The sequence below is a fragment of the Panthera onca genome, chromosome C1 (assembly GCF_046562875.1).
Source record: "Panthera onca isolate mPanOnc1 chromosome C1, mPanOnc1 haplotype 2, whole genome shotgun sequence".
In the NCBI taxonomy this organism is placed as follows: domain Eukaryota; kingdom Metazoa; phylum Chordata; class Mammalia; order Carnivora; family Felidae; genus Panthera; species Panthera onca.
Window position 1 is genome coordinate 127,314,246 of NC_138346.1, and position 26,901 is coordinate 127,341,146.

The 26,901-nt window shown below is 53.0% G+C and overlaps 1 protein-coding gene across 4 annotated transcripts; it reads left to right on the forward strand.

Moving 5' to 3' along the window:
- The first annotated feature begins 19,140 nt into the window (after nucleotides 1-19,140).
- On the forward strand, nucleotides 19,141-23,926 carry KCNA2 (potassium voltage-gated channel subfamily A member 2). 4 transcript variants are annotated; one of them, XM_060626722.3, is made up of 3 exons: nucleotides 19,141-19,260; nucleotides 21,331-21,669; nucleotides 22,120-23,926. In XM_060626722.3, exon 3 carries the CDS (start codon nucleotides 22,282-22,284, stop codon nucleotides 23,779-23,781), a length of 1,500 nt encoding a protein of 499 aa, XP_060482705.1. In that variant the 5' UTR covers nucleotides 19,141-19,260; nucleotides 21,331-21,669; nucleotides 22,120-22,281; the 3' UTR covers nucleotides 23,782-23,926. The 4 variants fall into 4 exon arrangements, with proteins under 4 accessions (XP_060482705.1, XP_060482706.1, XP_060482703.1 ...); XM_060626723.2 differs by lacking the exon at nucleotides 19,141-19,260 and adding an exon at nucleotides 19,344-19,526; XM_060626720.3 differs by lacking the exon at nucleotides 19,141-19,260 and adding an exon at nucleotides 19,643-19,882.
- The last annotated feature ends 2,975 nt before the right edge of the window (nucleotides 23,927-26,901 follow it).

A 26,901-nucleotide genomic window follows, 5' to 3' on the forward strand; every position in this document is an offset into this window, starting at 1 on the left:
ACCAGTGCTGTGGAACACGGAGGATGGTCAGGTCAGCTCTGACATCTAGAAGGATCCTTCACAGCCAACCTTAAAAGATGGGTAGGATTTCTGAGGGTGAACATGGAAGAAGGGGAAAATGTCTCAGTCCTCACTTGTTCTGCTCGACTCAGGACATGCCCAGGGTGGAGGATAGAGTTGAGGCTTGCTTCTGGGCCTCGCATGACCCATGCTCACTAATGCTCCCAGGGGCACACCACCTTCTCCCCACATCAGGGCACACCAGCAGCCTGTGATCGCTGAAAAGCCTTGTCAACCACCACCATCATCTGGAAACAACAAGGCTTTATTGGGTAAGGCACTTGGGAACTAGCAGTGGCTTTTGCATTGCACTTCAATCATCTATATCTTATTGAATTCAAGAAAAGGGGAACTCATCATTGCCCAATAGCAGCCTCTCTAATATAAATGTTTCCTCAATGCACGGCACTACTTTCAATACCTCGTTTCCCATTCTTATCCTTGATATTTCACTTCCTGTCCACCCCATAGAGGTTCCTGCCTCTCTCACTTCCTCCTGAAATCAAGTCTGGCACTAACGTTTCCTTTAATTGAACTCATCCCTTTTTTCTTAAGTTTATTTATTTTGAGAGAGAGAGACAGCATGAGAGGGGAAGGGGAAGAGGGAGAAGGAGAGAGAGAGAGAATCCCAAGCAGTGCCGAGTCCGACGCAGAGCTCAAATCCATGAAACCATGAGATCATGACCTGAGCCAAAACCAAGAGTCTGACACTCAACCAATGGAGCTGGCCAGGCACCCCTTAAACTAGTCTTTAAGATGTCCCTAATTTTATTTTAGTTTTCTTCTTCTACCTTTCTTCCCCTTCCCCACTGTCTTCCTTCAGACTTAATTAATCATTAAATTTTTATTGAGAATCTATTAAGTGCCAGGTTCAATCATGGGGTATCCGTACAGAGAAAGGCAAAGCTAGTCCTGGTCCTGAGCCCTTGCCGTCTAACTAAGGACACATGGAGGTGGATAGAGATAACATGGCATTAGTTGGCATAGTGCTGCTGGTAACACCAAGAGGCTCAGGGGGCTGGGACTTCACATTTCAAGGGACAGAGACTGTACATGGGGGAGTGGATAGAATCTGGAACTACAAAGACTTTGTGCCTGGACATTAACTAAACACTTACTATGTGCCAAGCTATGTGTGGAGTGTCTCCTTCCCAGTGTCTCATTTAATCCTTAGTAACTTCTTGAAGTAGGAATTTTTATTATTCCCATTTTACTAATGATTACATTAAAGCTTCTGTAGATAAGGTAGCTTTCCAAAATCACAGAACTGGGAAGGAGCTTAGTTGGGAGTCTAAGCCTGGACCTATGTGACCCCAGACATCAAGGTTGGGTCAGTGAACTGAGCCATCTCTGGGAAGGTTTCCTGTGTGTGACATAGCAATTCCTCCTTCACACAGTTGGCGGGAAGATTAAAAGACATGCAACCAACCACATACTGCAGTGCCAACACAGAAGGCTCCTGGTAAACAGTGGTCAACACCATCATCATCACCATCATCATCACTACTCTCATCACCGTCACCATCATCATCATCATCATCATCACCAACATCATCACCATCATCATCATCACCATCATCATCATCACCATCATCATCATCACCATCATCATCATCACCATCATCCTCACCATCATCCTCACCATCATCCTCACCATCATCGTCACCATCATCACCCTATCATCCTCATCATCACCATCATCGTCACCATCATCATCACCATCATCCTCACCATCATCATCACCATCATCGTCACCATCATCACCATGATTGTCACCATCATCATCACCATGATTGTCACCATCATCGTCACCATCATCATCACCCTCACTTACCATCATCCTCATCATCACCATCATCGTCACCATCATCATCATCGTCACCATGATGATCATCATCATCATCCTTATCCTGTTACATTCTTCTTATTATTAAAGCCTCCCAGGGAAGTGGGAGAGGGCCCTAGACATTATTGATTGAAAGGAAATGGCATTCCATGCAAAGAGGTGAAAGAACAAGATTCAGGTTCCAGAGAACCTGGTTTGGCTGGAGCCTGAGCCCTGGGCAGGGCTGAGGGGGAGATAAAGCCGGAAAACTGAGTCTCTTAAGTTCAGGCTTAGGATCTTTACTATCCACTAATAGCAACCTTTGAAAATAGGGTTTTGTTGTTGTTGTTTTGAAGGGCAATGTTTTGTATAGATCAAAAATCAAAATAATAAAGATACACATTGATATGTCTCTTCTCATTCTGCCCTGACCGCCCCATTTTATAAGCCCTAGAGGTAACCACTGAGTTTAATTTCTTCTGTATCCTTCCAGTATTTCTTTGTGCAGATATGAACACATACACATGTGTATTTGTATTCCCTTGACTTCGGTATTCAAAAGGTAGCATACTAAATATGCTGTTTTCCCCTTGTTTTTTTTGGTTTTTTTTTTGTTTTTTTTGTTTTTTTTGTTTTGTTTTTTTTGTTTTTTTTTTTGTTTTTTTCACTTTACATCATTTTACTGCCTTGGGGCCTCTATTTTTTTTCTCAGGAGGAGTCAGCTCTTAACCACATGCTTCTTCCCCTGTGTGTGATGAGGTATTTTTCTCTTGCTGCTCTCAAGATTTTCTCTTCATTTTAGCTTTCAACAGTTTGACTATGGCGTGTCTAGGTGCAGATCTCTCTGTGTTCACCTTATTTTGGGTTCGTTGGGCTTGTCAGATCCACAGATTCATGGGTTTTTTAATCAAATTTGAGAGGTTTTCAGCCACTTTTTGTTCAAATATTTTTTTCTGCTCTTTTCTCTCCTTTCCTTCTGAGAGTCTCATGACACATTTGTGGGGCACATTTGGCATAATACGAAAGATATCAGAGTCTGTTCATTTTTCTTCCATTTTTTTTCTCTTTGATCTTCATAGCAGATGGTTTCTATTGATTTGCATTCAAGTTAACCAATTCTTTTCTTTTTTTCTGACATCTCAAACATGCTGTTAAGCCCATTTAGTGAATTTTCCATTTCAGCTATTATACTTCTCAATTCTAGAATTGACATGTGGTCCTCTTTTTAGAGTTTCCATTCATTCTTTTAGATTCCCTACTTGTTGAGCCATTTTCCTAATACTTTTCTTTAATTCCTTAAACATGCCTATTTCTTTAAACATTTATAATAACTACTTTGAAATCTTTTTCTGCTAAATCCAAAATCTGGGCCCACTGAGGACCATTTTTAACTGCTGTTTTTCTGAGTATGGAGTACATTTTCCTATTTCTTTGAATGTCTTATAATTTGTTGAAAATTGGAAATTTTTAGATAATATTTTGTAGCAACTCTAGGTTCTGATTTTTTTTCCCTCTGAAATTTTTTGCTGCTCTTGTTTGGTTGGGTTTTGTCTTTTGAGTAACTTGCCTGGGTTTGTTTTTTTTTTTTTTAACGTTTATTTATTTTTGAGACAGAGAGAGACAGAGCATGAACAGGGGAGGGTCAGAGAGAGGGAGACAGAGAATCTGAAACGGGCTCCATGCTCTGAGCTGTCAGCACAAAGCCCGACGCGGGGCTCGAACTCACGGACCGCGAGATCATGACCTGAGCCCAAGTCGGCCGCTTAACCGACTGAGCCACCCAGGTGCCCCTCTTGCCTGGGTTTAATCTGTGGTTATTTGTCTCTCTGCAACGTGCCTCACTGATGTGCCTGCTTATTCTTACCCCCTTACTCCCTTTTTCTTTTTCAGCCTGTCTTTAGAGGGGTTGCCTCTGGTCTGATAGCTTAATGATCAGCCAATGATTGGCCGGAGATTGTACCCAAGCACCTTGAGCCAGTAAAGCATCCACCCTCTACCCATGGATCTGAGTGTAGGCGGGGAGTGCATTCAAAGTTCGGGCAAGTTTTAAAGTCAGCTTGTATTTTCCACCCGGAACTTGCCTCTGCATGAGCTCAGCCTCCCAGTCAACCAGAGATGTGTGGAGAATTTATCTAGTCCCTCTATGACTATCTTATTTCCAGATGTTTCTGTTACATTTCTGAATACGCTACTGGTCTGCTGCCCACCCCAAGCGACATGAAGCATCAAGCAAGCAGGTCTGTGGGCTTTCCCATTTGTTTCATTCCGTGTTTGCTACTTTTACTGAAAACTCTCCTGAACGTGGGCCTTTTGTCCTCCTCTCCAAATCAAGAGAGCCTTCTCCAGCAGTGAAGCTGTTGGTTTTCATAGCCAGACACCCTCTGGTAGCTCTCCCTCTCCCAAGCTTGGGGGGTAAGAGGGAAGCTCTGTGCACTAACCCCACAGATTCCCATTGTGCAGGCCAGAAGTTCGACAATTTTTTATTTTTATTTTTTTTTAATTTTTTTTAATGTTTATTTATTTTTGAGACAGAGAGAGACAAAGCATGAATGGGGGAGGGTCAGAGAGAAGGAGACACAGAATCTGAAACAGGCTCCAGGCTCTGAGCTGGACACGGGGCTCGAACTCACGGACCGCGAGATCATGACCTGAGCCGAAGTCGGCCGCTTAACCGACCGAGCCACCCAGGCGCCCCAACAATTTTTTAATGAGTAAACATTTCTCAGTGTGTTAGTTCGTATTTGATCGATTTTCAGAGCCCTGAAATGATTTTGACAATTCTGTCCAGTTGAGCATTATTTTTGGATGAGAGGATTTGCCAGAGTCCTCACTCTGCCAGAGCTGGAAATCTCACCAGTTTTGTTTTTTTTTTTAAACGAAGTTATAATTTTATGTTCCAGAGACACTTGTATTTTATCGGGCTAAAGCATTTTGCTACCTGGAAGGGCTATAGTCAAAATTAGCCTAGTAGCCCATTTTTTTTCATGGAAACTTATAAAAAAAAAAAAAAAACTAGCTAATGCAGCCTTCTTCATCCAGGAAAGAACAGCATTCTAAGGAGGGGGACTCTGAACAGTGCAGTCCGTTCATGTGAAGGACAAAACCGAAGCCAGTGTCCACATTCAGGACTCTCCAGAGACTTGGCGTCCCAGGGGCAAGACTGTGGCACTCTAGTTAGAACTGCAAAAAGCCTGAGGAAAAGTCACACCTTTCCCTGTAACAGGGCTGCCCAAGCAAAGCAGAATGTCACGTGGCTTTACTTTGGGCTGAATCCTCACCCTTGAGCGAGGCAATCGGCAGCCTCCCATGCGGGCCAGGAGCTATGCTGGCTGTTACAAATGTTCACGTTGCTAACAGTGGATACTCACACTCATCGTTACATAATACAGGCAGTTTGTTTCTCAGGCAAAATGATCCCACACACGGGGCTCCTGGGGGGGGGGAGTGGGGAGGATATTTTAAAAGGAATTTTCGGTGGGAATGACCACAAAGCGGAGCCGCGTGGAAGACAGGCTGACCATTCCCACCTCAGGTGCAGCTCAGCCCTGATCCTGTACTCAGCTTCCACCCACATCCTGTCCTCGGGACGTCGTTTGGTTAGACCAGCAGCTCACCGCCTCCCTCCCTCCCTGTTCTGCCTTCCCACTCCCACTCGCTGGCCCTCTGCCAAGCGAAAGCCCCATTGTCAATGGCATCACATCCAGCCCCTGAGAAGGAGCCTCGGGACAGACAGGCAAGCCCCATGAGCGGCCGTGCCCGGGAGAGAGAGTTTGCTTACCATCCAGAAGACATTCCATCGGTCCCCGTGGGCCCAACCACACCTGAGGACCTGGAAATGGGGATGGGGGTAGTAAGCGGTGGGTTCCCAGCATGCTGGAGGTGCCCAAGAAGTGGTGAGGTGGTGAGGTAACTTCCAAGACACCGTTGCACTGAGGGCTCACCTGCCCTCACAGGATTGGCCCGGAGGGAACGGAAGGGTCTGGAGGAGAGACCGTGATGGGTGAGGACAGGGCGTGGGTCTGGATGCTACAGATGTCAAATTTGGTCTGGGGGCTGAGAAGTCTGGTAGCCTCCTGGCTCTGGGTCCTCACCAAGTGAGTGCTTAATCCCTCTCTCCCTCTCCCTGTCTCTCTCTTTTTCTGTCTACCCCCCCTCCCTCTTTCTCTCTCTCTCTCTCTCTATTTCTCAGGAAGCTCCCACAACTACAGTTCAGAGCAGCACTTGCAGTGGGAGATGTCCACAGGGACCGGTGACCTCCTGGGAGAAGATTAGGCCCGAGTCAGCCTGGAAAAGCTGCGAATGCTGTCCCCAGAGGCCTGGCTGCTTAAACGGGTTGGTTGGGCAGAGGGGTTTGTGTTCCTTAACCACACTAAAGCTCCAGTTTCTGGGTTCTGTGTTTGCAGAAGGGAGACTGGGCGGGAGGGGGGGGGGGGCACTGCTGTCAGCAACATGACCTCCGGTAACAGGAGACGGTGGGGCTTGGCGTTTGACAAATAAGTGGAGGGAAAACCCATTTTTAATCGGCAAGGTCTCACCTGCCTGTTTCTAAGAAGGCCTCAGTTAGCAGGTATGCGGGGAGCCAGGTTCTGGTTCGGAATGCCTACTTCCCATCTCTCCCGTGCTGGGGGAGGGTTAGGGGCCTGGGGGACTGGGGCAGGGTGGCTCCAACTTCCCCAGGCTGCTGCAGTGGCAGCGTGTGCCGCAGTGTGCCCTTGAAGCTGCCTGTGGCGCCCTCTGGCGGCCATGGACAGTGCATGCATCTGGTGCTTTCCGCGGGGCTGATCGCATTTTCTCAGCGTAGGTCCAGTGGAACCGCCGAGGGTGGGGGCGGATTTCATGGCCAAGACAAGAGAGCTTTGGCCAGGCTATTATTCCATGCTGGTTATTAAGTTCTTCCTACGTGCCAGGCACCTCCTAGGAGACCATGTGTAAGCAGAGACCCCGAAAGGAAGCGAATATTGAGAATGCTCCGGGTCAGTCTTCCAGGGGGTGGCGACAGTCAACGCACAGGCCCTGCAGCAGGGATGGGCTTGCTGGGTTTGGGGACAGGCAAGGAGGCAGCTGGCCCAGCTGAGTGAGCACGGGCGGGGGTGGGGGGTGGTTGGAAATGAGGTCAGAAAGGTATCGGGGGCACAGATGGTGCGGAGCCTTCCAGGCCACAGAAGAGCTGGAGGTTTAGTTCTAAGGCCGGTAAACAGCTATTGGAGTTTGAACAAGGGCATGATACAACCTGATTCACATTAAAAAAAAAAAAAAATCACTCTGGCTTCTCTGGGACCATGGGGAAGAGCAGAGAGACCTGTTGGGAGCCCAGGTGAGAGATGCGAGTATCCAGTACCTGCCTTGCTCCTTGGAGGAATCTGAACCAGATTCAGAATACATTTTGAAGGTAAGACAATAGGATTCGCTGATGGCTTCGTAGAAGGCTGTCTCCCAGGGTTTGGGCCTGAACAATTGGGTGAGCACTGACGTGGTTCAGGACCAGGTTTGGGGGTGAGGGGAGCAGAAAGGAGAAGTCCGTTTGGACATACTAAGTTTGAGCTGCCTGTTGGACGTCTAAGTAACAATGTCAGGTTACCTGAGCAAGGCTCTCTATCCTTCTTGTCCTCTCCTTATGTTTCTTCCATCACCCTCCTGGGTCTCTTTCTCACCGGAGGGTCACACGTCCCCCTCGCCTCCTCCCAGAAGGAAAGTCCACCCAGAGCAGTTATTCCAAACAGAAAGAACAACAGGCATTGCCGATCTTCCGGGGCCACGCCTCAACTAAATGGCAAAGTCAGAGAAAAGCTTGGGATTCTGGGCTCCTCGGATCCGCCAAAAAATAATTAGCTGACAGGTCTCTCTTGGGGTGGCTGGGCTCATCCTACTACGGGAGTGTGGATCTGTGCACCCCAGCAGGGAGCAGGTGGGACCCTGGGTTCCAGGGCCAAGTCCCAAATCCTCTCTGTCCCAAGTCCCCACCCCTACAGCCACCTGGCAGAGTGGTCTCCCGTGGGTCCCATGGCTCCCATCACCCGACATCTGCAAGTCTGTCTCCCCTGCAATCAGTGAGCCACATGAAGGAGGCGGCCACCGCATCTCCTAGAAGGCACAGTGCCCGACCCTGCCCCCCAGGTATTTCCAGGTCACAAAGCCTGCTCCAAACTCCTCTGGCTCCCCTTCCCCAGAGCCCACATCTGGGCACTGGGTCCTATCTCTAGACCGCAGTCTACCCTTCCCAACAAATGAATGGGAAGGACAAGGCTACTTTGGAGAAAACTCTAATGAGCTTTGCCAGTGTTTTTAAAAAACTGTCTTGGGGTGCCTGGGTGGCTCAGTCGGTTGAGCGTCTGACTTCGGCTCAGGTCACGATCTCGCGGTCCGTGAGTTCGAGCCCCGCATCGGGCTCTGTGCTGACAGCAGAGCCTGGAGCCTGTTTCGGATTCTGTGTCTCCCTCTCTTTCTGACCCTCCCCTGTTCATGCTCTGTCTGTCTCAAAAGTAAATAAACGTTAAAAAAATTAAAAAAAAAAAAACAAAACTATCTTACGTTTAGCTCCACAGATACCACTAATAAAGTATTTCTTCCTTCTGAAGAATTGTTGGCCCCAATGTAGCGCGCACATTGACCCTAAGTAGGGACCCTGGGATATCAGACCCTGCCATGCCCTGTGCTTCTGTGTGGGAACGAGGGAGGGGGCCATGGGGCTCAGATGCCATGGAAGTCCCATCAGTGGGGGACGTGAATGTGTCAGCGAGGCCCTGGCCCAGATGCGGCTGTCTGGGACACTGCTCTCGGGCCCTCCAGCCTCTCTGACCATGACTCCACTGGCTCCTTCCGCTCCACTGTCTTCCTTTCCCCATAAAGTGGGTTGTTCTCTTGTCATTCCATCTAACTCTCATCTTGGAGGATCTCGTTCTCCCCCGTGGCTCCAAATACCCCAGCCCCAGCCCCTGGCCTCTCTCCTGAGCATCAGGCCAGCATTGTCACCTGCCTAGATGACAAGGACAGCCTGGCCGTAGCAGCCCCACAACCCCCCTCTCTGCCAGAACTGCCCTCCCGTGGGCTCAATCCCCCAACACCCACATAGGCTCACATATGCAGGCGCACACCCACCTGACACCTTCCTGAATCCCTTGCTTGGCCAAAGGCACCGCGGTCCTTTCTCCCCCTTGCCCATCTCACTGACCACTGAGTCCTGTTGACTCCCCCTTTGCGGCTCCCCGTTGATCTTTTCTTCTTACTACCGGGACCATCTCTTGGTCTCTTCCTGCCTGTCACCTCTCACCGGGAGGAGCCACCTCAGATCATCCCTCGCGCTACGTTTTCATGACAAATTTCATTACAAATCATATTACCTTCCTAAGTTATCTTTCTAAAATCTAGTTGGATCCTGTCTCTCTCTTCCACAAAACCCTCAAAGGTTCACTCTCATCTATAGGACAAAATAAATCGAACTCTTCCGCATGGCATTCGAGGCTTTCCCCAATCTTCCTGAACAACCTTTCCTGTCTCACTGTGTCCTTCCAGGCAGCCCGCTCCAGTCCTGCCATATGACTTGGTATTCCTGGGGCAGGCGACACTGCTTCTGTGCCCTGTCCCTCTTGTCCCCGTATCCTGGAATCCACTCATGCATTTAGACATCTATTTTACAAATATGTGTTGACTACCCTTAACACCCCAGGCACTGGGGGTATAAGAAAGAGTAAAATCCTCAAAATCCTTCCCCATGGAATTTGTATTCTAGCAACAGGGAATAAGAGAACGAACAAATATGTAAATAGCAAAGTGACAGGTAGAGATAAGTGCTCTAAAGAGACATACAGCAGGATAAGGTTCAGGGAGGGGGTCGCTGCTTGGGATGGTGGGTTTCTGCAGGGAGTGAATGCAGGTATGCAGAGACCCCACGCAGAAAGCCCCAACCCTCCACAGCCCTTTTATGGCCTTTGGACATTCTTCTTAACGCCACCTCTCAAACACCCCGTCTTTTATGAAGGCTTCCCTTGTCTCATGCACTTTTGTACTTTATTCGTCAGCTGAAGCCATTTCATTCTGCCTCGAGTCAGAGTCAGTTACTGACAACTTGCTTCCCTCTCCAGCTCCAGGGAAGGATCCACTTTGTTGAGAACCTCCTCCTGGCTGGGCTAGGGCCCCGTCTGGAGCTGGGGCTGCTGAGTTGGACAGACCACAGTCCAGCTCCTGCCCCTCGCACCTGCTTACTGGCCATGTGGCCACCAGCGTTACTCACCCTCACTAAGCTTTGGTTTCTGTATCTGTAGAATGAGAATGAAAATAGGACCTGCCTCTGTTAGGTATTGTCCTTATCACATACTCTTGGGCAGGAGAGTTTCAAGGAGACCCTCATTCCCAGATTCTATTGTTTTTCTCAGGAATTGTGCCACCTTCTTCACGACCCAACTCTGGGGTCCCACGTTTCTTAGAGGAAGAACTTCTGTCTCTTTCTTAAAAGCTCAGGGACCCCGGGGAGGGTGTACGAGAAGAGAAGTGGAATGCAGTCTGCTGGGAAGTGATTTGCAGCCCCCTCCCCTGCTGCCCTAGAGATCGCACTGTGCCAACCTCACTGCGACTATGACCTTGACCATGACCAGATCAACCCAAGGGGAGGGCCAGCTGGTCCTTCCTCATCCAAGAAAGTGGGGCTGGGGGAAGGGCTGCAGACATCCCTGTCTCTTCAGGTCCTGGGGCCTCCAGATTAGAGGAATGTGGGCTGAACCCAGCAGATTCCAAGTGCCCCGGCTGAGAGGAGACAGGCAGTCCTTTGGGGGGTGTGGACCACTACAGAACAGCTCTTCCTAGACCCAGAGACCTGTGGGGAGCCCTGCACCATATCCTCAAGGCTGGAAGAAACGCAGAGCTTTCTCTTTTTCTGCACGGCTGGGTACTTTTCCTCTTCCACCTAATTTCAGCTTCCCTGGGCACCTCTCTGCACCTCTCCCACATGGCCACTGGGTGGCACTGTTGAATGATGCCGGAATTTTAAGCTGGGGACCATCAGGCAAGCCAAGTCGCCGCTGGGAGTGTGCAGGGGCAGGGAAAAACACCGGTTCCAACTCTCTGTCCCTCTGTCTGGCCCTCCCTCATCTCCCTGGGCCTTTGTCGGCTTCCCTTCATTTTTCCGGGCGCATCTTGGCTCTGCAATACAGGGAAAGTTGCCAAGATGGCTCCATCACCTCCATTCTCTGTCTTCCCTTTTCCCTAATTCAAAGTTGGGTCAGAAAGGCTGAGTCATCCAGAACCTCAGATCTGAGCTCCCCAGACAAGGCCCTGCTGCCTCTCCAGACCACAGCTCATTCCATTCCACAAACACATTATCTGCCACCTGATACTTCCCTACCCAGTCTTGAACTCACCTGACTCACCTGACTCTTAGCATTCTGGGGAAGGCCATACCTAAGAGGTGTGTGACAGTCAGGCCGTGTTCTTTAAGATGTCCTTGGGTCTCATAGTTCATCAAATGTCCCATAGTTTCCATCATTATCCCTCTGCCACCCCCCACCCCCCTGCCCCACCATCTACGCGAGCTCTCTTGCTGAGGTATCAGCCTGTCTTCTCTCCGTAGGGTCTCAGAGCTGAAGAATCCCAGAGTTTCCCTTGTAATGACCCTTCTTGGATTCAGAGAACATCATTAAGATGCGCTGAGCATCAAGTTTGCACTGTTTTGAATTTTTTTTCAGGACTCATTTCACAGTGATTTAGCATCTCCAAAATTCCTTCCTCCCTTTTTAAAACAGGCACTGATATGTGATGGGGGCTGCTGACTTGGGGGTCAGAGGGGCCTGGGCCCGAGTCCCAGTTCTGCCACTCCCTAGAGTGAGCCTTGTGACCTTGAGCAGGTCACACGCCTCTCTGAGGTTCAGGGTCCTCGAAGCAAAGTAGTTCTAATAGGAGCACTGATGATACGAGCTAATGAGATACATGCATTTGTTTGCACGGGGCTCCCATTCCTTGGCTTGGTGAAGTCAAAGAACTAGTCCTAGAGCAAGATGAGGTCGTATAGATCGTGTTGTCCAGCTTTCCCGTTTTACAGATGAAGGGGCTGAGGCACAAAGAAGACACGTGGTTTACCCAAGGTCACACACCTCAAGGTCACCCAGGCAGTGGCAAAGCTGGGGCCGCAACTGCCAGGCCGGCGGACTTTCCATATCAGGTTCCTGCTCGTTTGTCTGCTCTAGTCCACTTGCGTTTGAACTAGGCAGCAAAGAGGTGAAAAGGAGGACACAGGGGTCAGAGTAACAATCAGGCCCAGACCAAACAGTCACAGGACATGGACACGAAGGGTCAGTGTGTGCTGTGTTCATGTGATAAGAGCCGTGCTGGTGCCCCTACCTCTGGGCTGATTGGGCCACACCCGGGCCAAAGGGCTCTTCTCTGGGGACCTCCTAGTGAGACACACTTAAAAGTTGGAGTAATTGGGGCACCTGGGTGGCTCAGTCAGTTAAGCATCCGACTCTTGGTTTTGGCTCAGGTCATGATCTCACGGTTCATGGATTCGAGCCCCGTGTCGGGCTCTGTCTGCACTAACAGTGTGGAGCCTGCTTGGGATTCTTTCTCTCCCCCCGCCCCCGCCCCTCCCCTCCTCTCTCTCTGTCTCTCAAAAAATAAATAAGTTTAAAAAGAAGTTGGAGAAATTTTCAGAGAATGGCATGAGGTGTTAAGGAGAACAGAGGGCCTGGGGATGATGGCCTCAAAGAAGAGAGGTTGTAGGGTTCCTGGCTTCTCTCTGCAACTGTGTGAAATGCTGGAGTGTGCTGGGCGTGGGGGTGGGGCATCGTGCTCTATGGCCACAGGTGGAATGGAGACCTCTGAGTTAAGACTTCAGGAAGGAAGGTTCAGGGGTGGACACAAGGCAGTGAAAACGTTGGAATGACCATGGTGGGACTCATGGTGTCCCGGTGCAGTAAGCCCCGGTCCCTGATGGCGTGTAACAGCCATAGGTGGGGAAGCATGAGCCAAAGGGTCCTTAGGAATCCTTGCAGAGCTTAACGCACAGAGTGACCGGGGGACAAGATCTAGTCCAGCCCACAGGATGCCCGGACGCTCAAGCTGTGAGACAGCACAGCAGAAGGGCAAAGGGCATGAATCCTGGAGCCTGAGTTCAAACCCTGGCTCTTACTTGGTTTAGCTGTGTGACCTTGAGCAAGCTATCTAGCTTCTCTGTGAAATAGACAGGGAGCCACCCCCCTCGGGGGAACCATTCTACCCCCTCTGTCATCCTCTGGCACAGGGGCTGCCCAGGTGTGTTCCCCCCGGGGTAGTGGCTGCTGTGTGACCGGCCGTCCTTCTTGGACCCTCTCTGTGGATTAGGCAAGAGTCGGGAACAGGTCCTAGCCGGTCCTGGGGTGACTGAGGGTTCTTCAGAAGCAGGAGCCTTCCACACATCTGCCAACATCTGCCAGCTCACAAATACAGCTCTGGGCCTGGCCTGGACCAGACATGCAGTTGCAGGTGGGAGACACCAGCACCTGCCCTCAGGATGCCCCCTGCCCAGGGGAAGAGAGCATGGGGACAGAGACAGACTCCCAGAACTCAGTGTGATGGGCCTGTTTCCTGGGCAGCGTACAGGCATTGCATGGATGAGCGGAGACCAGGGAGAGGGTCCAGAAAGGCTTTGTGGAGGATGTGACATGAGTTGAATGTTAGGAGTCACCGGGGGAATGAGGGGCGGGGGGGCAGGGTGTTCTGGGTGAGAGGCTGCAAGCCAAAGCAGGAAGACCTGGAACCATCTGGAAGTTCGTATTTTTGAGCCCATCCTGCAGGGGAGCGACCGAGATAAACACCCTGTGCACATTATCTCCTTAGGTCCTCAGAATAAGCATTAGCCGTTAGTCCCATTTTACAGATTGGAACTCAGAGAGGGAAAATACCCCAGCTGAGGTCACGTGAGCGGCAAGCAGCAGAGCCAAGACTCGACGCCAAGTCTGTCTGACTGTAGGACTTCATTTAATGTGTCTGTATTAAGCCAGGTAGAGCTATCAAGACCGTTTGGCCTAATGCCAGCATAGACTTTTAAGATGGGCACAGAGGAAGGGTGGGGGAACACCAGATCACGAAGGGCTCTGCTTGTCTTTCAGAACACGTAGTCTGGGGGGCGCCTGGGGGGCTCAGTCGGTTGAGCGTCCGGCTTTGGCTCAGGTCATGATCTCACAGTTTGTGGGTTTGAGCCCCACATCGGGCTCTGTGCGAACATCTCAGAGCCTGGAGCCTGCTTCGGATTCTGTGTCTCCCTCTCTCTCTGCCCCTCCCCTGCTCATGCTCTGTCTCTCTCTCTCTCTCTCTCTCTCTCTCTCTCTCCTTCAAAAATAAATAAAAACATTTAAAAAATTAAAAAAAAAAAGAACACGTTGTCTGGGTCACAGCAATAGGGAGCCAAAAACGGGTTAAGAGGTAAGTGACATGACGGGATTTGCTCTTTCAGAAGATCACTGTGGCGACTGTGGGGAGAAGGGACCAGGGAGAGCTAGCCTGAACCATAGTGGCTCAGACCCCCCTGCTGGTGGCTGAGACCAGGGTAGCAGGAGAAGGAGAGGGAATCGGAGAGAAGTGAAGAGCTACCAAGGCCAAGTGAGGGACTGCGTGCAGGGGATATTGGGGTGGGGGAAGCAAAGAGAGCCGATAAGGCTCCCAGGTTTCTGGTTTGGGCGACGGAGTAAAAGGTGGGCTTTCTCCAAATCAGGGGAGTGCGAGGGAGACGCGGTCCTGGGAAGTGAGGCTTCGGAGACAGGCCTGGGCTGATGACAGAACGCACAGGGAGCCAGCTGTGGGCAGGGCTGCCTGGAGCACAGGCCCAAGGAGGTGGGTGGTCAGGACCTTGACCTAACCCAGGCCAGCTGGCTCACGTGATGGAGCTGATTACCTCTGTGAGCCATCGGGGCTCTGAACACATGGGAGGCTGGGACATTCAGAGCTGCACCCCCACCCCCACCCACCAATATCCGGGCCACCCCAGGCCACCTGGGCAGGCCACCACGGCCTCAGAAAGAGTCTGGAGCCAGAAAAGCCAAGAGACACAGTGACTGATGGGGACACCGCCAGCGTGCTCAGAAATAGGCAGCTCCAGGGGCGCCTGGGGGGCTCGTCGGGTAAGCGTCCGACTTCAGCTCAGGTCATGATCTTGCGGTTCGTGGGTTCGAGCCCCACGTCGGGCTCTGTGCTGACAGCTGAGAGCCTGGAGCCTGCTTCGGATTCTGTGTCTCCCTCTCTCTCTCTGCCCCTCTCCTGCTCACACTCCATCTCTCTCTCTCTCAAAAATGAATAAACATTTTGAAAAAGCAAAGAAAGAAAGAAAGAAAGAAAGAAAGAGCTCCACAGGCAACTGAAATCACAGATGGTCCAGGGGATGTGGTTTGGAACACCCAAGGCATCCGTGTCACAGCCCCCCATCAACCTCGCCCACTTCTATTCCAAACAGAGAGGAAAAAGGTGATTGCAATGCCAAAAGTATCACTTAGTGTGTGCTACGGGATAGGCACTGTTCTGTTTTACATCCCTACCACACAATGAAAGTTTACAGGTGAGGAGCTGAGTCACAGGGCTAAAACATGGCAGGCCGGGGATTGGGTCCTACACCTGCTGGCATGAGCGTTTGTACCTCAAGCGTGATGCCATTTTGCCTTTGGGTGCTAACGGCAGGGACGAGAAGGTGAGACCACCAGCATGATGCCTGACCCAGAGGAGTGGCCCCAAAAGGGGAAGGAAGGTCCACCCCCTTCACCCATTCCTTAATATACTCTTTTATGTGGCCAAACTTCGCAGTACAGGAGCCAAGGCCCAGGCCTCCTCACAGGAGTTCCTTGGAGGCAGCGGGGAGTTAATCGCAGAAGGCTTCCTGCAGGAGGCAGCGCTTAGGTAAGTAGGGCACTGGAACGATGCTCCTTCTACTTTCTAGGGGGCACTGGAACGATGCTCCTTCTACTTTCTAGGGGAAGTCCTCGGACGTCAGACATGATGCACACGGGCAGGGCACAATCATGACAGCAGCAGCAATGGTGACGGGACCAGTGTCCTCTTCCACACGGACCAGGCTTTCTGCTTTTCCAAGCACATTCACATCAACTCTCCTCTGATGCTAACAATTGAGATTTTTAATACACACTAAAAATGAATGCTAATTTCCTTCCTTCTTTTTTTCCTTCCTTCCACTCTCTCTTTAAACCCTACAAAGCAAGGGGAGCCAGGGGACAAATGCTACCCTTCCTATCTTACGAGTAAACCACAGCATAGAAAGGTCAAGCCAGTGACTTTGGGTCACACAGCTCCGCATGCTAAGACTAAAGCTCTGGGGTGAGGGAGGCTTAGCCCTGTGCCCTGCAGATGTGACAGCCATGAGTCGAGCTGCTCCAGGCAAAGGCACAGAGGGGAAACTTCAGGTCCTGAATCTTGTACTGCTGTCTTGACTCCACCAACAAGCTTCCAAAACAGACATCCTGGCAGGTTGGGCAACCTCCGCAGAATATATGGATATGTCCTAAGGGTCTAGAAGGTCTGCTGGATGGGATCCCTGCCCCTAAGACCAGGAAGTGAGCCCAGAGGCCTGGCACCAGGCTAACGGTCGAAGTGGGCAGGAGAATGAACAGTGATTTGTGGAGTCAGACATCTTGAGTTCCAGCCTCACCACTTACGAGCTAAATTGCCCTGGACAGCGACTTGTCCTCTCTGAGTATCTTCATCTATAAAATAGAGATGATGGCATCTTTCCCCTTAGATAGTGCCAAGGAGTCAATCCAACAACCCACGACAGCTGTCAGCAGGCGCCTGGGCCCACATTCCCTGTTTCCCTGGCCCGCTTCCTGCGGGCTCAAGGGGGCTGTGCCACCACAGTGGGCCCGAGGGCTGGTGGGGGACCAAGCCTCAGCAGAGGTGACGGTCATGCAAGGAAGGAGCGCCACTCCTCTGGAAGTGACACCGGAGAAGGGCGCTCCTGTCTTCTACATTCATGAATCATGGCGGGAAAGACGAAGAGACCCTCCCTCTGTACCCGCAGTGCCTCGGTGTGTGTGTGTTGGGGGCTGGGGTTCATGGACGTGCCCTGTCATAAACTCCTCCTTTCAGTGACTGTAGTCGAAGAGGGCAGGAACCGACAACTTCAGGTCACTGGCAGGCCACTGCTGACTGTCACCAGTATTTCCCTCTGCCGAAGACAAGGCACGGCCCCCAAGCAGGACACCCGACTGAAGGATAAAGGAGTAGTCTTTGGGGGTCTGGCCGGCCCCAGGGAGGGATCAAGAGGCACCCCAGCTGTCCTTTCGCGGCCCAGAATAAGAAATGGTGGCCTCTAGAGGGCTGGAAAGAGAGCTAACAGTGATCAAGCAGCTAGGTTAAGCTGGCTGGCTGTCCACTACACCTCAGTTCATCCTGCCCCCCACCCTGTGAGCCGCTCTGCTGTCCCGCCCACCAAAGGAGAAACTGAGGCCCAGAGCAGTTTAAATAACTTGCTCGAGTTTACACAGCTAGCAAATGCCAGAGGTAGGAACTGGGTCCGTGCTCTTTTTCTCACACAGCCCTGCCAAACCAAGAGGGACCGTCCAGGGTGGGAGCCACACCCCACGTGCCCTGGCACAACTGATATTATGCTTCTCTTTCTTTCTTCCCTTTTTTCCTTCATTTCTTTTTGCTCGTTGTTCACATTTAGGTAAGGCTTTGAGGGGGGTGGGGGGGTCGTGGAGTAGGACGACATACCCCTGAGCCCCATCAGATGGGACAGGGGTCAGAGGAAGATCCCAAAGAGGGAAATGAAATTCTGGGGCTGCCAGAGCAGTACCTGAGCAGTGTGGCGTGGGGGCTAAGGGTATCTGCCCTGGGGTCACAGACACCTGATTCAAGTCCCAGAGCCACCACTCAGGGACGTCGGGCAGGTTGCTTCACCTCTTTCTGCCTCAATTTCCTTCCCCCCGGAAACGGTAGTGATGTAGAAACTAGCTCTGGGAGCTGTGAGGATTAACCCTCCCGCTGAACTGGACGTGCTTAGCACAGTGTCCGCCACATGGTGGGCACATGTTACCAATTAGCACAATTATGAATTCTCCCTCAAGAGCGTTTTTTCTGTCCGCGGCTTTCATTTGAACAAAGGCGGGTGAAGAAAATATATACAGGTGATCAAATGGATGTGTGTTATGCTTCAATTGACATGAGGACCCCCACGGAGCCAGAAGGAGAAACAGAGCCTTGCACAGCTGGGAGGGGAGACTTTCCAGTAGGAGTGCGGAGCCCAGACCGGCAGACAGTGGGCTGAAGGAGGTGGGAATGGCTGAAATCTCAGGGGAAGTGAGGGGTGGGGCACACTGGGAGGCAGAGAGAATGGGCCAGAAAAACCTGGTGATCGGTGATCGGGAACTTAGAGAAAGAGCCACAAGCCAAGTTACAGGCTGGGAATTACTGCAAGTTTCACAGGGAGGCAGAGTGGAGAAACCATCATTTGTGGAGCGTCTGCTGGGGGCTAAACTCTTTACATAAGCAACTTAACCCTCACAACAGCCTGTGAAGTATCCTCATTTTGCACATGAGGGCACCGAGGTCCAGAGAGCTGAATTAATTCACCTCCTACCCAGCAGGGATTTAGGTCCCAGCCTGGCTGGCTTCAAAACACCCAGGTCACCCTCAGGCTGAGACATGGATGGCTCAAGTTCTAGAAGCCCTAGGCCAAACCAGCCCTGCTTTATGTGTCATCCCCAGAGCTCACTAAGGTCACTTCCCTCCCAGACCATGCCCTGCAGCTCTGGGTAGGCCCCCAGTCTTAAACCATACCTAGCAGGACCACCCTGATGGCTGTCAGAACTTCCATCACAAGGCTACAGGCCTAGAGACAGAAAGTTCTAAGCAAGAAGGTCCCAGCAGGAGCCTCCCTGGGACTGGAGCCCCTTTGCATCTAAGGCTCCTGGTCTGCCCCAGTCTGGGGCTCAAGGAATCATTGTTTGGAGCCATGATTCTGACAGAGATCCAGATGCCAGAACTCCCAGGGGCATGGGGCTGTAATGTGGCCATGAGCACCCTGGACCCCCTCACATCCACCATCTGAGCAGAGGGTAGGCTGGGCTTCCCCTACCCTTTCTTCCAAAAGCAAAGGCCTTTCTCTTTTGCCCACACCCCAGGGTGCCAGGGCGCCGAGAGCTGGACTCCCATTTTCAGACTTCCGTGGCCCATCCGGCCCTGTTAAGGTCTGTGAGGAGACCGGTTTTGTGAGTGGCTGGCCTTTCCCTAGGGCAGCAGCACAGCCCAGAGCCTTCCCTGCCTGGCCCTGGAGGGGAGGGGAGCCTAGAGGGCCGGCTCTGCAGTTCTGCCCGTTTCCTGGGGCTCCTTGGCAGGAAACCAACCCAGTGAGTTTCAGCTACACTGCGGCCCATACCTGCTGCATTCCCTTGCGAAGCCAAAGCTTTGGCAGGGTAAGAGGGAGGTGGGGAGGCAGAGCTGGAGGAGGGGGCGAACGGGCGCGAGAGGGGGTCTGCAAATTCTGTCTGGCAGCTTCGTAAAAATAGCAACACATCTCCCGCGGGGCTGGATCCCTCCTCGGACCCGGGATGGCTGCTATCGATTGTTTCCTCCTCGCCTACTTCATTCTGTTGGCAGGAGCCTCTCCCGACCGCCCCTCAACTTCTGTCCCCCTTCCCCGGGCCCGGCAGCACCCAGCTGAGCTCTCCACGAGGTTCTGGTTCGTAAGCTGGGTTCTGCCCAAAGCATGGGTGTTTTCCTCGCAGGGTGGGGGCCGAGGCCGGGGGAGGGGGGGAGGGGGGCGCAACTCAGCGGCCACCTGCTCGGCTCTGGCCCCCGCCGGCCCCTTTAATTCGAGTTCGCAGCCGGGCCAGGTGCGGCGCTGCGTGGCGCGGTGCGGCGCGGTGCGGCTGCGGGCGGCGGCCGGGCGCTCCGTACGCGCCGCCCGCGGGACTGCAGAGCCGGCTCCCGGCTGGCCGCCCGCACCCCGCCGCCGCCGCCGCCGCCCGCCGCCGCCGTGTCACGGCGCTCGCGGTCAGCCAGGAACATGGAGGCCCCGGGTGCCCAGCGCGAAGGGTAAATGGGTGTCGGGGCGGTGGGCTACGCGGGCCGCTTCCCCTGCCCGGGCTGCGGCGCGCAGAGGGGCTGCGGGGCACCGGCGGCGCAGCCCGCAGCGCGGCAGCCTCGGGCTGAGTCCGGCCCGGGCGGGGGGTGAGGGGGGGGGGGGCGCTGGCGCCCTGCGGAAGGAGAGGGCACGGAATGGGCTCGGGACCCTTGGGCTGCGCGCGGCGCGGGCGGTGGGCGCAGCGAGGCGCGCGGGCGGGTGATGGGAAGTGCAGCTGACAGCAGAACCGGGTCTGGCCGATAGCGCCGGTCGGTCGGACCCGAGCCACTTGGGACGCCGGCCTGCATTCCCCTCTCCGGCTCCAAATCAAAACGGCTTTGCGGCGGGGCAAGGCTTTTCCGCTTTCCGGGGGCCGTGCGCTGCGGTGGAGCCCCCGCGCTTAGGAGGAAGGGGAGGTCTGGGGCAGCACCCTACTCCCCACCCCCAGAGTTCGGGCTCCCTTGTTTTCGGGTGGAGATGGACCCCAGGGGCGAGAGAGCCGGGTTGCGTTCGGGCCCGCGGGAGCCGGGCAGGAAGGGGTTAAGGCGGCGCTCGCAGCGGCGGCCGGCCGGTGGGTCCGGTCCGCAGGCGCGGAACCGAGCGCGGGGCGCGCCTGGCGGAATCCCGGCCGGAGTCCGGGCGGTGGGGAGAGGGCCCAGACCCCTCCCCGCCCTGGGGGCGGCGGGATTGGGCCGGCAGGGGGCCAGCCCGGAAGCCGGCTTCCTCCAGGCTCCCCCTCTTGCCGCTGCCAAGCCGCCTCGCAGCCGGGCTGGCCGGGCGTTCGTTCTGCGCTCCCTGCCGAGACGGGAGGGATTTTCTCTTGGGGAGAGATCGGTGGTCGGGCGCCTGCCCAGATCAAATGCCACCCTGCTCGGAGGGAAGCCTGCAACCTAGGCATCCCCGAGGGAGAGTAAGTCCTGGGACCAAGCCAGCCAGCTTTTGTAGAATCGACCTTTCCGTGTGAGGAATCTCCCTAGATGGGCTTTGAAGGAGTGCGTGTTGGGGAGGGGGGGAGGGGTTCTTCCTCCTCCAGGACCCGGTCGAGGTCAGAGCTTACAGTCCGGCTGCCGTGGAGGAAGCCCTCCCCTTGGGAGATGCTGTGTTCAGACCTAGGGGCTGGAGGGCTTGGCCCAGAGTCCCTCCAGATGGCTGCTGAGGACCAAGGGAGATCTGTGGCTCTGCCCTGGGAGGCCCCTAGAGGAGGCAGGCCCAGCGGAGCCTGAAAGCTTGTTCCCTGAGAGAAAAATGCTTCCAGCTGATGGAAGCCCGCCCCGGAGGAGGCTGGGAGGCTGAGGGGTAGCTCTCAGGTGTGACACCAGCATGGAAGGTGGGCACGGAAGGCAAAGCCGCCAGAGCCCTCCTAAATCTTGGCATCAGCTACCCAAGAGCCACGGTTCCACCTTTCTGCTGTTTTTTCCAGGCAACGTCACACCTCCTGAGGACAGCCAGGAGGACTCTGGCTTTTGCTGAACTTTGCATCTTGCCTGCTTCCTTCCAAAGGCTCCAGACCCAAGTTCGGCTGCCCTGGAGTCCTGCGTGTCCCTGGCCAGGCCCTCCACTGCCCCTCCAGGCCAGCCCAGTTCTGGAGCTCACCTCCAGGACCTGGAGCCTGACCTCCTGCCCAGAATGACTCACCATTATTTCTCGCTCAAGTGAGAAGGCGTGATGGGCAGCCGGGCTGCCTATTTGTGTATCTAGGATTCCCACAGTATCTGATCAGCTCTGCGAGGAAGAGAGCTTCAGGTTCCTGCCTTGCCAGGTAAATCAGTCTATTCTTTAATAACAGCCATGCGTAGAGTCATTGGAGTGGGGGCGATGCGGGAGACCCAGGCCCCAGATCCACCACTGTGAATAGCTCCCCGAGCGCAGGTGTCTGCAAGACACGAGTTCAGTGCCTGGGAGAGGGCTCCCTTCCGGCCTCTAGTATGGGCTTGTGCTCCATGAAGCCCGTGCGGTGCAGAGGGGACCCGTACCAGCCACCTTCCCCCAGTGCAGGGCAGTCCGGAGCTTTCTTGAGAGCCTGCCACCTGCTTTCCTCTGATCCCCAGCCAGGTTACAAGGTGAAAGTAAGTTCTGCTTTTTGGTGGTGGTGGTGGTGGTGGTGATATTTCTGAACTCTTGGCTGAGAGGTAGGAGACAAGGAGCAGCAACCGAGGTCGGGCTGCCGATGCCGAGTGGTCTCATGTCCTTAACTGCCTCTGTCTTTCAGCCAAGCGAGGCTGTCTCTCCAGCTCTCAGAGAGCCTACGGGCTCTCCTGCAGGAACCCAGGCCAATGCTTCTGTGTTTCCTGGGGCCATAAGCGGTACCCTGAGCTCCCTGCCGCCAGGCAGCTGGAAGGCATAGTGTGAGGCCCTTCTCTCAGCCCCAATTATGACAGTGGCCACCGGAGAGCCAGCGGACGAGGCTGCTGCCCTCCCCGGGCACCCGCAGGACACCTATGACCCCGAGGCAGACCACGAGTGCTGTGAGAGGGTGGTGATCAACATCTCGGGGCTGCGGTTCGAGACCCAGCTGAAGACCTTAGCCCAGTTTCCAGAGACCCTCTTAGGGGACCCAAAGAAGCGGATGAGGTACTTTGACCCCCTTCGAAATGAGTACTTTTTCGATCGGAACCGCCCCAGCTTTGATGCCATCTTGTACTATTACCAGTCTGGGGGCCGGCTGAGGCGACCTGTGAACGTCCCCTTAGATATATTCTCTGAGGAGATTCGGTTTTATGAGCTGGGAGAAGAAGCCATGGAAATGTTTCGGGAAGATGAAGGCTATATCAAAGAGGAAGAGCGTCCTCTGCCCGAAAATGAGTTTCAGAGGCAGGTGTGGCTCCTCTTTGAATACCCAGAGAGCTCGGGGCCTGCCCGGATTATAGCTATCGTGTCTGTCATGGTGATCCTGATCTCGATCGTCAGCTTCTGCCTGGAAACACTGCCCATCTTCCGGGATGAGAACGAGGACATGCATGGCGGCGGGGTGACCTTCCACACCTATTCCAACAGCACCATCGGGTACCAGCAGTCGACCTCCTTCACTGACCCTTTCTTCATCGTAGAGACCCTCTGCATCATCTGGTTCTCCTTTGAATTCTTGGTGAGGTTCTTTGCCTGTCCCAGCAAGGCCGGCTTCTTCACCAACATCATGAACATCATCGACATCGTGGCCATCATCCCCTACTTCATCACCCTGGGGACAGAGCTGGCCGAGAAGCCGGAGGATGCCCAGCAGGGCCAGCAGGCCATGTCGCTGGCCATCCTCCGTGTCATCCGGTTGGTAAGAGTCTTTAGGATTTTCAAGTTGTCTCGACACTCCAAAGGTCTCCAGATTCTAGGTCAGACCCTCAAAGCCAGCATGAGAGAATTGGGCCTCCTGATATTCTTCCTCTTCATCGGGGTCATCCTTTTCTCTAGTGCTGTCTATTTCGCAGAGGCCGATGAGCGAGACTCCCAGTTCCCCAGCATCCCGGATGCCTTCTGGTGGGCAGTCGTCTCCATGACAACCGTAGGCTATGGAGACATGGTTCCAACTACCATCGGGGGAAAGATCGTGGGCTCCCTCTGCGCGATTGCAGGTGTGTTAACCATTGCCTTACCGGTCCCCGTCATCGTGTCCAACTTCAACTACTTCTACCACCGGGAGACAGAGGGAGAGGAGCAGGCCCAGTACCTGCAAGTGACGAGCTGTCCAAAGATCCCATCCTCCCCTGACCTAAAGAAAAGTAGAAGTGCCTCTACCATTAGTAAGTCTGATTACATGGAGATCCAGGAGGGGGTAAACAACAGTAACGAGGACTTTAGAGAGGAAAACTTGAAAACGGCCAACTGCACTTTGGCTAATACAAACTATGTGAATATTACCAAAATGTTAACTGATGTCTGATGGAAACCCATTACCATACTCGCAGCTCCATGGAACTAATGCAGATCTTGCGTAATAGCCTGCATTGTAGTCAGTGTGTTCTACAGTGTGTATCTGGTTCTGCATGGAAAGCAATCGTCGTGCAAGTGACTTTTTGATCTTTTGATTTTGGATTTAGAGCACAGAGTATCTGTCCATGGCTTTCATGCAAATCTTCATCGCCGGCTTAGGGGTTTCCAAACAGGGGGGTCACCCATGGAGCCAGAATTTCAGAAGGACACGTTGGGGCCACCTCATATCAAATACATAACCCACCGCCTCAATGCCACCTTCCCTTCCAAGTTAGATGCACACGGCACCTGGGAGATGCACCCCTCCCCCACCCCAGCCTCCAGGTCCCCGGCACCATCATCCCATATGAGCCCACCTCCCCCTTCACAGAGGAAAACCATGATGGCTTAGCTTTAAAGCGCCGGTAATTGTGCAAAAGGTCATTCCCATTTTTGCACCGAAAAGCACGCACAGGCTTGTGTATTGGAATTACTTTCTGTGTCACGGGCTGGGCTTTGTGAGTTGCAGTTGCCAAGTGGATGGTCTGGAGGCTTGTGTTTCGTAACGGAAAATGCTGCATTTGGTTTTTCTCTGCAGTGTGGATGTGAGGGAACCCCAGGGGGGAGGGACGGTGAGTATGGCCGAATGTGAGTTGTCAAGTTTCACAATTGCTCTTAGGCCTATGGGGAGAAGCTAGCAAGCCAAGGGACCTCTCGGCTTCAGATCTCACCATTTTTGCAGGCTTCAGGGTCACACAACACGTCTGATTTCTTCGTTACACTGGAGTTTGCAGACATCTGCTTTCCTAGTGCCGTGCCAGCGGCACTGACACCGCAGTGAAATTACCAGTGATGCGATAGAGCTGCATGGGTGTTTCTTGCATGAATCTCAATATTTAAAACACAGGAGATAACCTATTTTCTTAGTAGCCTACACAGTATTCATATTTAGAGTATTAATAGCCCCAGAGTGGCATTGAACTAGGGTTTTTCCCCCCCATCGGAGGACAAAAGCCCTCAATCAGGAGAAAAAAAAAAAAAAGAGACTGTTTGGCACGGGGAACCAAAACTTCTGGCTCTCCAGCCCACTCCATCCCTGTTCTTCCAAGCTGGGGCACAGACCTCTGCGAAGCCAGAAAAGTGAGCAGGGAACACAGCGCCTGAACACCTCACATAACTGCACCTTAGGAATTAACCTGGTCATGGGCATGACTCTATAGCTGACCAGGGCATCTGGTCCCGAGGACAGGCGGATTTGTGGATCCAGTGTATATAAATATATATTGAGTATCTCTTTCATGAGTTCCTCTACCTAGCTAGCTATAGGAAAAAAAAAAATTGCATTTGAACCTTGTATAAGCTTATGCAATATTTTGGACACAGGGCAATTTATGCATGTGTTTGACTATGTGCACTAGAGTATGTATGTATATACTATGTATTATATACATACATACGTACGTGTGTGCATATGTTTGTGCACACACGCACACACACACACACACATATTCATTCTCTGGAGTTCAGGTTCAGGAGCAAATCCACTGCTTGGTGGGTTGGTTGTCTGAGAGGCCTAATGGGTTAATTTCTCTCATCGGTAACCCGACTGGGCCTGGGTTTGCTGCCATTGCCTCAGACACTCCAGTTTCACGGATTCTTCGATGTTACAGTTGTCTCTCTGCCCTCCATGTGCTGCAGCTTCAGTTTCCCGGGGCTGAAGCTTGTCTTACCGAGTGCACAAGGGCCCACGGCCCTCCCAGCTCCAGCTGCCCTGGGCCAGACCCGCCCCAGGCCTTGTCTCTACAGCACATCATGTTAAATCATCTCTGTTGTCATCTTTCCCCGCCCTCTTTGGTCTTTATTGTCACTTGGCTCTGCATCAGTCACTTTAAATGAACCTTTCCCTAAAGACCCAGAACGGATTGCCTGCTTCAGAGCAAGGACACCAGGAGGAGGGCTTCTGGGGACCCGAGATGCCACAAGTCTGGACTTGAAAGGGAGCTTGCTCTACGTGGAAATTTCTGAAGTCCAGGACCAAGGCATGGAGACCCTAGATGACCCACAGTCGTCATGTGGATTGCCAGGCTCAAACTCTCTCCTCATTGAACTGGCAACCAAGGGGGTGGATAGAGACTCATTCCCCACCCCCAGGACAGACTGAGAGTGAATGAGCACCGCACGGCCTAAAGGTAGAGTTCAGGCTGGCCCTGGAATGGGTTGAGGTGGGGAGGCTTTCGCCTCACAGACTGGGCTTCTTCCTTTCAACATAATGGCTCAGATTTCCCAAACACAGTGAGTTGTGCGGTCAGGCTGCCCAGTCGTGGCTCCAGCCCTAGCCTCGCTGTTGGCTATTGAGCACCTACAGTTACCTGGGGGGAGTGGGGCACCAGCTCAGGGTGCTAGGCCCAGGGTGCTCATTAGTTCCTGGTCACCCACGTCCCCGGGTATCTGCAGGACACCCCATGCCCAGCGCAAAGCCTCTATGCTTCTCTTCCTCTCCTTCATGGGAGGTGGTGCTGAATTCCCAAGACATGGGGTGGGGAGGACACAGACCTAGGGGAACAGATGGTAAAACAGTCCATACCTAAGGCCTCCGTCAGGGGGTAGTTCTTTTATCCCAGCGTCTTTGACCTGGGACCATAAAATATTCACAGGTGCAGGCACACACACGTGCACGCCCACCCCCAAATCGATAGATACACTGTTGCCACACACAAACGCAAGATGCACACGCACCAACTAATGAAAAGGGCACACACAGGTGATACACAGCTACACCCGTATCCAAAGCGTGCACATTCGGCACAGACCTGGAATGCACTCACCAACACAGAACACAACACAAAAGACCAACACACGCCATGTGCAAAGACCTACCCGCAACTCAGATGCAAAATGCATAAAAACCATACGGACATGATGGGTATGGATGTGAAATATACCAAGGACACTTTATGTTGTTTATGCCCACAAAATGCACACAAACTCGGTTTATACCCACAATGCAGTTACTCACACGAGGCACAGAAGATACAGCACACACACCCAAGCACATCCACTCATGATTCACAGGGAGCGTGCACATATACTC